General features: G+C 38.6%; 1 protein-coding gene across 5 annotated transcripts in view; it reads right to left on the bottom strand.

Moving 5' to 3' along the window:
* nphp4 (nephronophthisis 4) overlaps nt 1–16,743 on the bottom strand; it is a 181,523-nt gene that overhangs the window by 101,590 nt on the left and 63,190 nt on the right. For 4 of the 5 annotated variants that reach the window (XM_085444897.1, XM_085444895.1, XM_085444896.1 and 1 more), the window contains 3 exons: nt 12,797–12,981; nt 12,246–12,374; nt 8,474–8,606 (listed from right to left, as the gene is read on the bottom strand). In XM_085444897.1, coding sequence (XP_085301023.1) covers nt 8,474–8,606; nt 12,246–12,374; nt 12,797–12,981 — 447 coding nt within the window. The remainder of the gene's footprint in view (nt 1–8,473; nt 8,607–12,245; nt 12,375–12,796; nt 12,982–16,743) is intronic. The other variant, XM_085444898.1, reaches the window with a different exon arrangement.

Below are 16,743 nucleotides of genomic sequence, written 5' to 3'. Positions count from 1 at the left end.
GTGAGAGGATGAAACCAAGTAGCTCTCTTAAAATGTCCCTCCCTTCCCTTCTGTCGATCTATCCATTTTGCTTTCCATCTTTCTTTAGGCTGCGACCTACAAGCAGTCACTCATTCCCTGTGTCAGTGTTTTGGATGGCTGTAGCTGTCAAATTCCCCGACAAATTGTTTCCTGGCAAAAGGACAAAGCCATGAGGGCCAGCAGAGCCTTCTTCACTGATTTCCTCCGGACTACCCACACCACCCCCAACCTACACCCCCACACCCATTAGCGATGAGCTAGTGCTTGTCAGCAGAAGAAGGCGGACAACAATAAGCCCCATCGTCTTGCATTAAGCTTTACGTAACTGTATTACATGGCTCAATAGATGAGTACTGCTGCGCTAACGGTAGCTGAGGAGAGGCAGCAATCAGCAAGCAGGAGCAGGGGCAGAGATGTCTCAGATGAAGTTACGGCGGGGCTAAATTGGTGCTGACAGAAAACAATTAGGAGAGGCGTCATTGCCTCGCATCAGTTGTCAGTGACCCGAGTATTCGCACAGTGAGCAAACCGCTGCCTATGGAAGGCATTCACTTAAACTTTTAAGTGCATAACTAAAAGCATGATGTGCTTTGTTGAATAGTACATCATGAATAGATTTTTTTCCCACATTTTTTTCTTATATAGAGCATGTGAAGGAGCTGAGAAAGGAGCAATCACAAACGTTGAAAAATTTTACAAGGCTGGCATGAAACTGCGCGCATTTGTTTGTGTTGGCATAAACTTACCTTACTCACCTTCTATTGTAAGTGTAAGGCCTTCTCATTTTACCATAAAAACAAAAGTTCTTGACACCAATACGGTATTGGGTTTATATGTCATGTAAGTGGGATAAAAGTATAACCTCTGATGATGTTCCAGGATAGTTCCTGGCACTGGCTGTGAATAGTCTTGACCTTTACTTTGTTCACTAACTGCTTGGTTTACACATATAAGTAAGTCTGAAATGCTGCACAATAAGGTCGTGGGCACTGACATAAATCGATGGATTTAGTTCAAACCATTTAATAAGTAAAAAAGTCTGTGCCAGAGAAAAGTAAATCCTCTAAATATTTTGTGATCAAACCCCATATTAAGAGCACCAAACAGCAAAAGCACTGTATCACACTGCGATGAAAGCAGAAACATCAGAGGGCAGCAACTGAAACAAATTAAGCCAACAATTATCAGCACGGACACTGCAAAAGGTAGGAGAGGACTTTTTCAACATTCTACAAAAGTTGAAGAAGTGTCAAGCGGCAGCTTTTACCTTGAAACCCTCTTAAATCTCTCATTATCTTTCACATCATTGGAGTAGGTATTAGTTTATGCTAAAAATGCCACATTTCGTCCAAGAAATCAATGACATGCATACATAAGCAATTAAAGTAAAAACATAGTAAGAGATGGAGGAAAATAAGGTTACCTTCATCTTAATATTTTGTAGCATCATAATTACTGAGCAAGGCAGTGAGCAGAGCAACTAACTGCAACTCTTAAGCACTGCTGTCTTTTTCTCCCCCCCGAGTTTCTTCGACATTAAGCGAAACAATATGGAGAAGTGTGTTAAAATGGACATAGAAGGACACAGTTCCCCTGTGTTCACCCAATCAAAGTACAGGCACTTTGCGGTGTGTCGGGCAGCATAGTACAATGGTGTCAAAAGGATAAGAGAGAATGAAATAGCAAAACACAGAGAAAGCAAGTAAAAGGACTGTGGGCACGGTGTGTGTGTGTGGTGGCAAAGAAAAGTTGATTATTTGAAGTTCATTGACCCCAGATATCCTCTGAGAACAGCCTATCAGACAAATTCCCAGTTCCTCTCCTTTCCCCAGCCTCCTTCATTTAAATCGTTATCTCCATCCCTCTGACTGCTAAGGAGCATAAAAAAGGGTGCTCAAAGGCTCTCAGAGAGAGAAAGAGAGAGAGAGAGAGTGCATGGCAGTGGGAGAGCAGGCAAAAAATAGAGAGAGAGAGAAAAAAGGAGCCCGATCATAGCCAAAATCAAAAATACCAAAGAGGATAAGTGACGACACTGCATGATGTTCTTTCTTCATAACCAAAGGCGATAAGGGCAATGCAATTTTTTTTAAAAAGGAGGCCATCCTTGTTCTTTGTCTTACTGTGAGAAGCAGACTGGCTTTCAACACAGCAAGGATGAGACATGTAGGCAGTCTCAGAGCACCAGGTGATTGCCTCTGTATTGCAGCGGTAATGTCTTGCAAGAGAAGGGATTTCAACAAAATTGTTTTACAGTTTTCACCCACCTCATCCCCCTCAGAATACATCAAAAGATATAATTTTATTTAATCAAAGGGAAAAAACAGTAAGGCAGACTGGCATGTTGCTGCCATGCAAGCACAGCTCTGTAGCGGATGAAACTCTTTTCAAGCTGCACTACACAGCACCATCTAGTGTCAGCATAGGCATTAAAAGATCGGATTCAAAGGAAGTAGCAGGATGTCCATACATAACTCAAAAGACAAATCCACACATGCAACAAACAGAGCGCTTCAGGAATGTAACACCCACTGCCCCCAAACTTTACAACAAAGCTACTGTATTATTGTTATTGCTGAATCGATGAACGTTATTCTGCAAAAACACTGCAAAATACTTCAGTGTATTAACAAGTTTATGTCAGTTTCTACATCTTTCCTACAGTACTCAGTTATCCTGTAATTCTATTAAACAGATGGACTTTCATTTTATTCTAATGCATATAATATACCATCTAATATATTGTATAAGTATAACTAATATGTATACTTAAATTTAGCATCTCAGTTTATCTACAGTGCGGTGAAAAAACCTGTCTTTCTATTTTGAAACAAACTTTCTTGTCATTTTTTTAGCTGCTTTAACACCCATTTTCAATCCAGGGCTTGTACCTGACCATTTTGAGAGGTTATTGCTTTTTTGTGTTTGCTTATTAAGCCACTTACCACTGACCCATGAATCACTCAAGCATAGAAAAGGCACCTAATTCAAGGGAGGATCCAGTCTTTTGTCTACACGTAACAGACACCTCAGCAAAGAACAATTTTGAACTTAAGGGCTTTGTTAGAAAAAGTATGAAAAAATCTCAATGATAACACAGTTTTACAAATAGCATTCTTTGACCAACAAGGTGATTCCCTAAATACCATTAGCCAAAAGCCTGGCATCTCTCAACACGGCCTGCAGTGTGTCCTTATGTGTGAGTACACACACACTAACAGAAGCCACTGATTTTCAAACACCACCAGAGTTATACTAGCGCTTGAAAAATCTTACAAGAGGTTGTGGCGGCAATCACACATGAACCCTCACATTTGTTGTTCTCAAGTGGTGTCAAGTAAGGTCTTAAATAATCAGGCCCCATCTTATCTTAATGAGCTTGTAGTATCATATCACCCTATTAGAGCACTTCGCTCTCGCTCTGCAGGCCTACTTGTTGTTCCTAGAGTATTTAAAAGTAGAATGGGAGGGAGAGCCTTCAGTTTTCAGGCCCCTCTTCTGTGGAACCAGCTTCCAGTTTGGATTTGGGAGACAGACACTATCTCTACTTTCAAGTTTAGGCTTAAAACTTTCCTTTTTGCTAAAGCATATAGTTAGGGCTGGACCAGGTGACCCTGAATCCTCCCTTAGTTATGCTGCAATAGACGTAGGCTGCCGAGGATTCCCATGATGCATGGAGTTTTTCCTTTCCAGTCACCTTTCTCACTCACTATGTGTTAACAGACCTCTCTGCATTGAATCATATCTGTTATTAACCTCTGTCTCTCTTCCATAGCATGTCTTTATCCTGTTTTCCTTCTTTCACCCCAACCGGTCGCAGCATATGGCCCCGCTCCTCCCTGAGCCTGGTTCTGCCGGAGGTTTCTTCCTGTTAAAAGGGAGTTTTACCTTCCCATTGTCGCCAAAGTGCTTGCTCATAGGGGGTCGTATGGTTGTTGGGTTTTTCTCTGTATCTATGAAGCGCCTTGAAGTGACTTTTGTTGTGATTTGGCACTATATAAATAAAATTGAATTGAATTGAATTGAATTGAATTGAATTGAATTGAATTTAATCGTGTGAAGTCTTGTTGGCAGTGAAAAACTGTCTGCATTGAAGATACACCCTGGCTCAATACAGCTATAACACCTTGAAAGCATCACATAGTTGACAGTTGCGACACAGTCAAGGGACCTGTATAGTGTCCCATCACACTGTTCTTGGTAGCCAGAGATATAGAGTGTGAGGGCGTAGCAGTCAGCTGATAGTATGGCAGGACTGAGAAAGATGCAGTGGGCGGCTGGGTGAGATTTCTTCAGGAGGCAGCACGCATCAAATCCTTATCAGTCAACACCCAAGAAGGAGCAGCCTGTGCATTAACATTCACAAATAACATATGCACACATCAGGACGCAGATACACAGACATGCACTCCTCTCCCACACACAGAGACAAAAATTACCCTCCACCCACTAAATATCTCTCACCTCATCAAACATTCAAACATTTATGCCAAAGAAGGTGAAGGTGGTGAAGTAGAGTGTGGCAGAAGGTAGTTTTTGTCACCCTCCCTTGCTATTCTGGGGGGATGTAGATGACAATTTGATGGTTCTATCAAGTTTATTAGAATTTCTAAACTTGGATGAAGTTTTTTTTTTAATATAATTCCACTAGGAGCTTGAAAGTTTGAAATATTTAATGGCAATATGTCTATCAGAGTAAGAAATATTGTGTAAATCTGATGTTTTGAACAAAGGCTGGTAGATTTAATGGCAAACCTCATGACACATATTTACAAATTTATACAGTGCATACTTTAGTGAGCACAAATGTGCTCAAAGCAAATTGTGGCACATTAGGAATGGGGTCATCAAAAACACACACATTATATTACTGGGACCATGAACCACTTCAATAAATTTATAACATTAATGTAACCCTGACAGTGGGAAAAAGTTCAGTTACTCCAACTCCAAAAAACAAAAAATGATTTTAATTTCACGTTTATTTGCCTTCATTGCTTCCTATCAGAGTCCAATTATGACCACCTTCATGTTCACATCTGTTACTCAACCGTGCATCACAAACTTGTACACAGAGTAAACATTACCTGTTGTGTCAAACTGATCCAAGTACAACCGGGCTACGAAGGAGGAGATGCTAGCAGCTGGTGATGTGCAAACCAAATGTAAACAAATGACTCAACTGAGCATTGCTAGCTGCACTCCATATGAGAGGCGGTTACATGGTGGAAAGGTTACTCTAGGTGACTTTAACTTTAGTTATTGTTAAACTCAAGTGCCAAAGCATGTTACATGCATAATACAGCTGCCGGCACCTTGTTTCAATAGATTCACACCTCAAATTAGGTAGTGTGTCATCAAATGACAGTAGCTCATTTCAAAATAAGGATGGAAAAAGAAATTTACCTCATTTACTTAAAGCCACCTGCAAGTATCAATAAAACATTTTTCAGTGTTTGTTTTTCTATATAATCATAAATATCACTACTATACATTTAATTGAAGTATCATGATATCATTTTAGGGCTATATCACAATTTGCACCAATGCTTCCTTTCAAATCTGTTATGATGAAAGGAAGAAACCTAAGAAAAGAAAGGTGTGCGACACATGTAACGTCATGAGCTGTGAAACTCAATCCTGCCAGACGTGTTTAATCTAGTAATAAGTAAAGGGTGTAATTATGTAAATATGATATCATTTCACGTTTGACTGTTTTTTTTATGAAACAAAATGAAAAGTCTTGACTTTTTAAAGTCAACAAGCCTACAGCTGTGGCCATATCTGCTCTACACAAAGACTAAACTTAAAAAGAGATGCAACAATGGGTAGAGCGTGCTGAAAATTCTTTCTATTCATCCCCTATTTCTACTTTCTCACCTAAATACACATGCAATTGTGTAACTTTTAGCCACTCTAGCTATAGGTCAGTTGCACTTTGGTGACATTTAATCAACTGCTAACAGCCAGTTGTGAATTTAAGTGAGATATTCCACACTGTTGATAGGCTATAATAAAGTTTAATACAGACATAAGCACCCTTCTAAGTATAAACAAGAATGACTCTGCTCATCCACTGGCTTATATCTAGCACCTTCACTATGTCAACGTTTCAATTAGCCCAACAGTTTGTTTAAAGAGAATGGTAATCGTTAGAATTTCATGCTGTTAAACTGCTCAGAGTCACTAGGACGGCTCTCTGTATCATTTTGTCACAATCTCTTTTTTTAAATTCTAAAAGTCACCTATGAGATACTAGTGTTATAATAATGCTTTCATGTGCTAGAAAACTATTCCATATAAACAGTTGCCTTTCCACAACCCAAAAACCATTATGTCTCAACAGGAAATTATCACTCTTGTCCACGGTAAAAAAAAAAAAAAGAAAAGAAAGAAAGAAAAGGGAGAATCTGTCAATTTACAATACACTGTCAAGTGGATGCAAAGGTAAGATTGGGTGAATTAATACATAAACGCAAATGTGGTACGTGCCAGCCATGGCTAGTTGTTTTTCCCGCTGTTTTTAATTGGTGATCTGGTGACCCATGCTTGTGTAAGGGACAACATGCAGTAACACAGTAAGAGCCCAGCCTTGGCATGCATTAAGTGTTGAAGGCTCTCCCACGCACATAATTACCACAGTCCTTTTGTGATTTTTTTAAGCCATTTGAGGTTGTTAAGTGGTTTGAATTTGGAATTTACTTCCCTTGGGGACATGTCGACTCTGTAGCTTTGCAAGAGGTGCCTGCTGCCAATATAAACAGATGTAACACTGACAGGACTTTAGATATTATATTCAATTAACTAACAACATTAATGACATTGCTGTTATTACTTTTATTTTTAAGCAGTCAAAATTAACAAACAAAAACATCAACACACAGTTTATATATTAAGATGCGTCAGTGTATATTTGGATTGGGCTTCCTAATGCATATAACATTTACTAACTAACTTTGACCATCTGGTAAAATTTCAGGCAGATAGTTAATTGGTTGATAATTAATTGGCCAGGCTTTAGTTGTGATAAGTAATATCTAAGATAATATATTTGAAACAGAGAGAATTAAAAGGAATTCTCTAAGCAGACCTGCATTTTGAGCTTCATTTTTTGTAGAACTACCTAAAATGTAGCTACAACACTAGTCAAGACTTTGCTTTGTTAATGTGACGTTATTTTAGGCAACAACATTTAATGAGCCCCTTCAAAAACCTTTGATTGACATATTTATGTAAAAGAAAACATAATAATTTTTGTTGAGTTAAAAAGTTGAAAAAGCAGATTGTGCAGAAGTTCAAAGCAAAACATAAAACAATAAGACAATGAAATTCCCATTTTTAACTACACTTTTCTGTTTAACAGTTTTGCATTGAGGAATGTTATACTAAACGTATATTTGCAAATCACTGAATTCTGTTTTTATGCACAGTGTCATTATTTTGGAGAATCGACTGGAAGGAAAAATATCCAGGCAGACGTCTGATGAGGTATTTATGCTGCTGGATATTTTGGGCTACCACGGATGTGAGGAGTTTAGATTTTCTGAGACATTAATTGACTTAACAGAGAGAGTAGCTCGACCAATATTTATTTATTTATTAATTTATTTGTCTCAATTTGGCACACCATAGTGACTATAAAAACATATTAATGAAAAGAAACAAAGTACTTATAAAAGTACAGAATCCTAATAAAAAGTACACCACACTGTAATGGTAAAAAATACAATAATCTGGAACTTGCTGGATTTCTCAAAGAGCCTTTGAACAACTCAGCAAAATTTTCCTTAGGTGGACTGAATTTCAGTGATACAATTGATAACTTATTTTAGTTAATTTAGTTAGTTAATAAAATGACTTATACCACCAAACCAGCCAAGAGCAATGGCATTCTTTTCAAGATCTGACAGCTCTACGTTTCAACCTCAGCTTTGTGTGCACTTTAGCAGGAAAAGAGTGCACACTTGTCTAAGCTGAAAAATAAAACAGAAAACTTCACATTAATGCATGTTTAAAGAAACATGTTCAGCATGTTGTTATCTTTTTTATTAAATTGATTTATGAAACTTAAATAGAAGCTAATAAAATTTGAAAAAAAGATGGGAGGTTGTTCTAATGAAACACCACAATTTGATGTATAGTTGAATCTGGTCAAATCTTTATGATACAACCTACAAGCCTGCATGTCTTTGGAAACTTACATCAGCTCACACTATAATCTGACCATCCATACTTCTTTCACACAGGCCATATTGCTTTCAGTGATTTCCTCTGGGAGACGATGGGGAAAAGGTGTGACACTCAAAGAACACAAAAGCGATGGTGAAACAACAAAGACAGAGTGGAGCTGAGACAATGTTGTGAGGACTTGTTTGAGTGTTTCTGATTAGTCCTGAGTTAATTTTTGGCTAGAATGTTGATTAACAAAATCCATGTGCTTTTGCTTTTCTCTTACCATAGTCTCTCGGCCTATTGGAGTAGAGAAGACATACTCTAGCTGAAAGATGATTGCCAGAGCCTGATGATTGGTCAGTCTAAGCTCTAGGCTGCTGCGAAGGCCCAGGATCTGAGGCAGGGAAGATGTTGAGCTGAAGAAGAAACAAAGAGACACACACATGCAGTAAAGTGCAAACGACGCAAAGCTGTTAGCAAAGCAGTGACTAAATGTCACTGAAATGCACAGGTCCCATTATTTCTGTTAATAAAGCCGCATTTTCTATTAAAATGATTCAAAATCAATGTCTGTGAGGATTTGCTAAATGTTCCTTGGCAAGCACCGGCCTCTTGTGTGAGAAATGGAACAGCACTCTTGGTATTCGTCATTCACAGTTTGCATACACCATAGGCGGGAGCATACTGTGGAGTGCTAGCGTGTCACGAGGTGGGGCCGAGAGCCTTTTCCTTTTTCGCTTCATGGACTCTCTAGAGTCCTTTTTTTCCCTCTCTCTCTGCTGTCTGAAACTATCAGGCATAACATAACCAAGACAGACTGCCAGCTTTTCCTGGCAGCACCAAAACAATTCAAACAAAGTAATTATTCCCTACATTGGTGCTGTAGTCTTAAATCACTGCATTTACAAGAACTTTGTTCAGGAAAGTGCAAAAGATTTTAATTTTTGGATGCTGATTATTATTATTCATATTTAAACCATAATTAAGGACAGATCGCTGGTTAGTATGTTATTACTTTTCATACTAATAACCCACTCATATAGTATAATCATCCACATCATCATCAACATCAGCTACTCTTGAATGTGAAGTAGCAAACACATTTTTTATTGAAATGCCCAGTGAGAAGGGGAACATCATTCACTTCTTTTATGTGTGTGTGTATGCGTGTTATTGGCTGAGCTTTACAGCATATTTTGGCATATTTGCTTTAATTTCCTTCTCACATTTGACAAACCGTAGAAAAATATTTCTCCTAATCATCCCGACAAGCTCATCTTCAATGAAAGTGCACACGCTGACAGAGAGGTGTGGAAAACCGTTGTGAAAGTGTAAGCAGTAGCTTCTGCCATCACTGTCCACCGACAGAATGGGTTATTTCCAGAAAGTATTGTTGACACAAACATATTTCTTCACTCCCTTTACAGAAGGGACAAAGCTAGAGCATAAAAATAAAACTCCACATACGACATAAACTTTACAAAATCAAAATAAGTAATACGTCACCATACTCAGTTTCATTATTTTTATTTTGTTGTATGACTGAGATTCAGTTGTTAGTATTTTTGCCACAGCTGCCAGAACAGTCAAATCTCAAACTATTCCTCACTCCAGAGACAATATCTTTGTTACACACAAATGAAATTACAGTACTTAGCTAACAAGTTGCTGAGGGGTCTTGTTATAGTTGGTGTACCTATTGTAAACTACCTCAAAAATTATTCATATTTTTTAATTAATTAATTAATTACATTCATTTGTTTAAAAAAACACAAAATATCTTTATTATTAATTTATTTTTTTGTTTTTATTCAATTTCACCAATTGTGAATAGCGGTTCTAAGGACTGGGCATTGTAGATCAAGGATTCATTTTACATCGTGGGCCACATACAGGCCAGTAAAACTAAAACTGGAGAAAAAGTTCTGGTAGTTCAAAAAGTTTTCGTTAATTTACAGAAATCTACAGAATTGTCCAGTGAGCTGATTTGGATTCTTTACCAGACCAGTTTTTGTCTCTGGGTGTTATGTTTGACACTCCTATTGTAGATACATAAATAAATCCATCTGTCTGGATAATATGATTTTGATTGCAATTTATCTGTATTGTAGTGGTGAAATTCACTTGGGAGTTCTCTCTCTCCTGTTTTATTTTCATGATTTAAACCAGGTGCTAGTGACCTTACACTGGCTTAACCACTTTAACACCGAATGTAGTACATTTGAATGTACTTCATGACTGTTTTATGAGGTATGAATCTTGTATGCTTTGGTACGGTGTGTAAATTATGGGTCTAAGCTTGGGTTAGCAAATGGGAGCCCTTATGAAAAAGAGAATTTTTTATGGGCAAGGTCAGCAAATATTTTACAAAGCCACACAGAAAGTTTTAAACATAATGTACATCGAGACATGACCATTCCACATTATGACTATTGTGTTGATTTAATGTGCACTTCTTTTTTTCACAGTGTTAAAAGTTCTTGTTTATCCAGCAAGCAGGCAAGCAGGAGTGTGACATTACAGTTCGGTACAGATATTTTTGGAAAGGATATAATTTTCATCATTTGTGGCTCAGTTTGGCACTGCAATACATTTGGAAAACCAAGATCAAAATGCAGCTGAAGTGCTGACTTTCAGCAAAGATTTCACAAAGTAATGGATTAACAACTGTGGAATTACAGCCATTCGGATGTTTTGAGTTGTCCATCTGTAAAACGAAGTGTCTTGCAGTGAACACTGATGCATTTGAGTGAATCTTAGCAGAAAATACAGCTCTGGATAGGACAGTCTTTATTTTCCCTTCTTTTCTTCTGTTTACTGTATTTAACTCTTGGATTATATACAGATAAGGATAATTCCCCCCTTGAAATTTAAATTTTTTGTCAAAAACCTCTCAAATGCTTTTTAACACAGATAGGGATTTTCACTACAGAAAAAACAAAAACTACCAGGGTAAATATTCTTAGCTCCCTGAAAAAGTATTCTTTTTTATTGAGTCATACCACCAACTATGCAATACTCGGAACTTGTAAAATCAAGTTAAAACTGAGGGTTATATTCCAATTTAAACACAGTATAAAAACTTCAGTGAGGGTTTGAGCCGTCACAAGCATCATTTCAAAAACTAAAGAAATCACTTTAGACTTAAGGAAAAGAATTGCTGATGTTCACAAAGTGTCAAGAACTGGAGTGAGAACTAACATCAAGAAATTCAAAGAGAGCCACACAGCTCAGAACAAGCCTGGCAGATAGAAAGGGAAAGATTTCAAAGACTCTGGAAAGAAAACTAGTCAGAGATGTTTCTACAGACCCCAGAACAACTGCAGAGATGCGTGAATGACTTTCCCAAGTTGAGATTGTCCTCTCAAAGAAGACGATCACTAGAACCCTGCACAGGAATGGACTGTGAGGTTGTAGACCAAGAAAAACTTCTGCAGAAGAGACACCTTCAAGCCAGACTTTAGCACGCCAACCTCAGAACGATTATGCATACTGGAGGTACACCCTTTGGTGAGACGAGACTAAACTAGAGCACTTTGGCCACAGAGGTGCTGCTTATGTTTCAAGAAATGCGTGAGAGGCGTACAACCCAAAGAACGCCACCCCCACATTGAAACACAGTGGTGGGGGTATTATGCTGTGGGGATGCTTCAGTCTGGAATTTCAGATCTCATCAAGGTGGAAGATACCTCATGCAGTCAACAGCAAAACTGGGTTTGGCAGTCACTTTTTCTTCCTGCACAACTCATGCGTTGCTCCTGGTGAAGAACTACCCCCAGAAAATCAAAGTGAATGTTACTGACTGGCCTGCACAAAGCCTGATTTGAATACCACAGAAAATCTGTGGGATTAGTTTAAGACCAAGATCTGGAAGACCATCTATTTTATTTCTGTGTGCAAAGTAAAAGAATCTAAGCATCCAAATTCAAACAAGGTTATTTAGAAAGGCTGGGTTAAAAATTCCTTGCTCTGTTTAACAGCACTTTGGAAACACTTTTTAAAAAATTAAATTTTAATAGAGGGGCTAATAAATCTGTCCTCATTTGCACACCGACCTCTTAATGTGTGTTGATTCTTCTCTTGGCTGGCTGTTCTGAAGGGTTTTTTCTTTGCTACAGAAGATCCTGCAATCAGCCACCACTGTCATCTTCCATTGGGCATCGAGGCCTTGTGATGTTGCCGTGCTAATCAGTGCATTCAATTCAATACAGCGTAATTTTATTTATATAATACATGCATTATATAATGCATGTATTGTATTGTATAATAACATTAACACACACCAAATACATTATATATACTGCATATCTTATGAAACACCAGGAAGGAAGAAAGTCTGCATATTGAACTTTTTCTAGGCATCTCTGAACCAGTAATACAGACAAATAATATTCATACCAGCCAAGCTTTTTCAAAAATACAGCTTGTGCTGACATGGCAAGATAAACTTCGAATCACTTGCCCATCAGCAAAAGGAAAGGCATCTGGAGAGGCTGAGGAAATACCATAAACATTATCACTCCTGGAAAGGTTTTTGCTCATCTCTGCTCTTTTATGGTGTAGAATTAAAGCTTTACTGTAGACATAAAGAGTTCCTCCTGCTCACCTGTCCTTACTCAGAGCGCTCTGTTTGGAAGGGCTGCCTGCTCGTCCTCTGACTCCTGAGGGAAAGGCCTCCAGTACTACCACTTGTGGCTTCTCAAGGAAGCACCAGCCATTGTGGACTCCAACATGAAGCCTCCTTTCCTGAATGACAACTGTCCTTATTGCACCATCTGATCCTGGTTGTAGCTAAGAATCGGTGAAGAAAAAAAGTAAACATATATTACACTTATAATCAATAAATATTAGTATTTTATTTTTTACATTATATTTTATGTCTTTGTAACAGTGTTAGGGACTTTGTTTCTTAGTTGAAATTGATTTATAACATGAAAGTTTCCATCAGCAGCCTTGTTTACTTATCCTATTAACAAATAATTTGCTAGCTCTATTAGTATTGTAATTAAGTATTTTATCATTAACAAAAATATGTGAAAGACATCATTCAAATAATAGTGTGTACTATTCTTATTTTTTCAGTTATATAGTTTCCTTTTGTTTAACAAACAAGTGCTGGCAGAAATGGCTTTGCCACCCTGTATCAGCTGCAGTTAATGCGCAGCTGACTGACAGCTGTTCAGTGACTGACTGTAAACTCTGTTACCCCGAAGTGCAACGCGACGCTGAACCTGCCTCTCCTCCCACTCTTTCCCATTTTTTCTTTCCAGTTCAATCTTTTCTCTCTCTCTCCATCACATCTGCTACTCCCACTCTCCCTTTTTTCCCTTCTCTTTTCGTTGTCATTTTCTCTTTCTGTCCCCCTCGCTGCTTAAAGCCTTCTCCATATCCACCCACACCTTCTCAATCAAATTAGCATATCAATTCAGCTTTGGGTTTTTTCTTTTAAAACAGCAACAGCAGAAACAGGAGCAGGAGTAACAGCCCAGCCCGCTTGGATAACTGTACGGCCCACATACATCACCGCTCGCTGCTGTTCTTCTCCTCGTGTTACATCTCTGCGCCTGCTGACTCCATCTCTGTCTCTGTCTTCATGTTTACTATCTACGCTCCTCTTGTTATCGTTGCTCATTCGCTCACTTACATTATCCAATATGTGCACAGCTCTATACCATATTTTTCTTTTGGTGATGGGGATGGAAGATTAAAGCTCTTTTGATAACCTCAAGTGACTCCTTTATTTCTCACTATCCTCTAACAAAAGAAACAAACAAAACACTATCCGCTTATTACAAGTGCTCTATTTTGTGATGAGAGAAAGCCTTGCTGTTACACATATACGGGCAACTAAAAAGCACATAAGATGCAGGTAAAAATGAATTAATGTGCCGAGTTTTCATGATGAATAATCAGCTTGTGGACCTAGCGTCTACAGTACGTTTTAATAAGATTTCTTTTGTATTATTTTAAGATTTGGTGCCTCACTAAGGCAACACTGCACGTATAGTCTGTTTTCAACCGACTCAGCTCTTGCATAACTGTCCTCCAGCTGGATCACTTAGGCTAAGGCTCTAATCAATTACTGTTTGCTGTTTTTGAGTGCCAAGACTAAGATGTACTCACACAGAGGAGTCAACATCACATGGAAGTCAATCTCGTGCACCATGCATGCACAGTGACAAGCAAAACAATTAATAATTACCAAACAAAATTATGGAAGACTAAATTGCTGTATACAGTGGTGCAAGTGAAAGAAAAAAAAAACACAGTAAACTACATTTGCCTCATTTCTAACAAAGAAGTCCTGATTAAATAAACACTAGTTACCTTGTCCTGAAGTGTTTCTCTTTGTTTGTTTTTTGGAAAGCACAGTGCAGCAATGGCTAGAACTATCACCTCACGACAAGAGAGCTCTGGGTTTAAACCTGTTGGTTTAGAATTCACCATTCACATCTGTTCCAGTTCATCCTTCACCTCCTAGTATTGCCTGGTCTCACTCTTATGTTGCTGTCACCTGGAACTGCTACATCTATCATAATTTCTCTCTTATTCTTATTGTCAAGCTGTGTATGGTTGCTAAGCCAGCACTGCACCTGCTTATTACTTTCGAACCTGAAGTCCCACAAGAAGTTAGCTCAGCCATTTTCAAACACTTTTGAGTCTTGGGGACTTTTAAGCCATTTTTGGCACATATGTTCCTGTATGGTATTTCAGCCACATGCATGTGCATCCTAAACCCTAATATTAGGTGAGCGGCTCCGACTTCTCTTGAAAACCTGAAACGTGGATCCTATCTATGGTAGACTCTTGCATCTATGGATCTGGGACAAGAAGCTTTGTTGTAGTCAGTCCAGCCAATCTGTATCTTGTTCTTTGACCTTTTGATGTTGTTTAAAATGCTGTTTTGACCCATGCTTGTTTGTAGATTTGTGTGTCTACTCAGCACAGACGCTATGTTGCTTGCAAGGAGCATCTGGGTTGCAAAGAAGTATGTTACAGATTGATCAATAGAAGTATTTTGTTACCTTATTCAGAAAGTTTGAGTGGATTGGGCCAGATTTTGATTTTATCCAGCTCTTCGTGTCTGAGACCAATGGTTGGATGTGTGCATCGTGATGTTGACTGATTCTTGTTCTGGGAAGCTGCTGTAGGCTGAAATCCACCAGCCACTTGGCATTGGTATTGCGCAAGGGTCTTTCTCCCATATGGGTAAACTGCACAGTCATAGTCAAAATTTCAACCATTCATTTTGACTTCTACTGTATTTATTGTATATAGTATAGCTAAAGTTACTGTGTGGTTATATCGTCTTGGGAACAGAAGTATCCTTCTGTCTCAGTACAGCTTACCATTACAATTTTCTACTATAAACACCGAATTGTCTTTACATTACCCTATCTAACAAAATCATGCATTTGGCTTTCCTGGCAGTTGTCAGCACAAGTGTGACAGGATATCTGTAAATAATTGCTTTCTGTGACATCCAGATTATAATTATGATTGTCTTTTCCTACACAGTCTGTCTGCTCTCGCCTCTTTTCTTCACGGAAACCAGTGGCGGGGAAGATGACAGCGAAATGGCTTTGTCTTTTGTTGGACAGGTCTACCATGAAGTGTTTCAGAGAGAAAATAAAAGACAGACAGAGAGAAAGTTGTTTATAAGAGAACATCAGTTAAAGTGCTGCTTTCTGCTTTCTCCCTATCCATCTCCTCACACCCCTCCTCCAAGTTTCTCTTTCATTTCATTGTTCTTTTTCCTCACACCATCAGTTTCTCTCTCTCTCTCTCTCTCTCTCTCTCTCTCTCTCTCTCTCTCTCTCTCCCTACCTATCTTGCTCGCTATCCTCTTTCTTCTCCCTCTTGCCTCCGTCTGCTGCCGTCACAGATTTCTTCCTCCCTCGTCTGAAATATGAATATTTTAAAGCTAAGAAGCTTAAAGGGAACAATGAAATGGCCCCCAAGTTAAATTATACTCCATTTCCAGAGTCACAGAAGAGGGACTTTTCTGAGTGATGAGCACACCGGTGCTATGTGGGTGTTTCTTTCTCTTTTTCACACACATATATAAGCTTGTTGTCTCCTACTTTAGTGTCATATTTGATATTCCCCCTCCCCAGAGCTTGCTTTTACATTGCTGAACCAGACAAGTGCACTGTAACCAATCAGCACGGTCCCTTCAGCTGTCATAATGTACACTCGACATCTGTGTTTAAAAAAAGTGGAATTCATTTCTGATAACATGCCTAAATGCTGTTTTGTGTTTGTTGCATAAAGAGAAAGGGGGGAGGCAGAACAAGACTAATTTGCATGCTTTTGGATGCAGTTTGTTTTAGAGCTTTGTTAACAGCACAAACAAAAGCAGTGTGTTGTAAGGGAATGGTTGTAGTTGTATTTTTGTTGTCTTCTAATTAGACAAGTCGCCCTAATGTGGGAGTTGTAAGTGGAAACTAAGCATTCTGCTTATCCATCCATTTTGCATTGGAAAAACACAAAGGGTTGAAAATGCACTAGTGCCAGTGCACCACTATTATCTGTGATGGTTGGTCTCGTGGC

This window comes from Copadichromis virginalis, linkage group LG20, assembly GCF_057382275.1.
Source record: "Copadichromis virginalis isolate Kocher_CV1m ecotype Utaka linkage group LG20, C_Virginalis_male_GT1.1, whole genome shotgun sequence".
Classification (NCBI taxonomy): Eukaryota; Metazoa; Chordata; class Actinopteri; order Cichliformes; family Cichlidae; genus Copadichromis; species Copadichromis virginalis.
The sequence above is the reverse complement of the archived record's forward strand: the minus strand, read 5'-3'. Positions and strand labels throughout refer to the sequence as shown.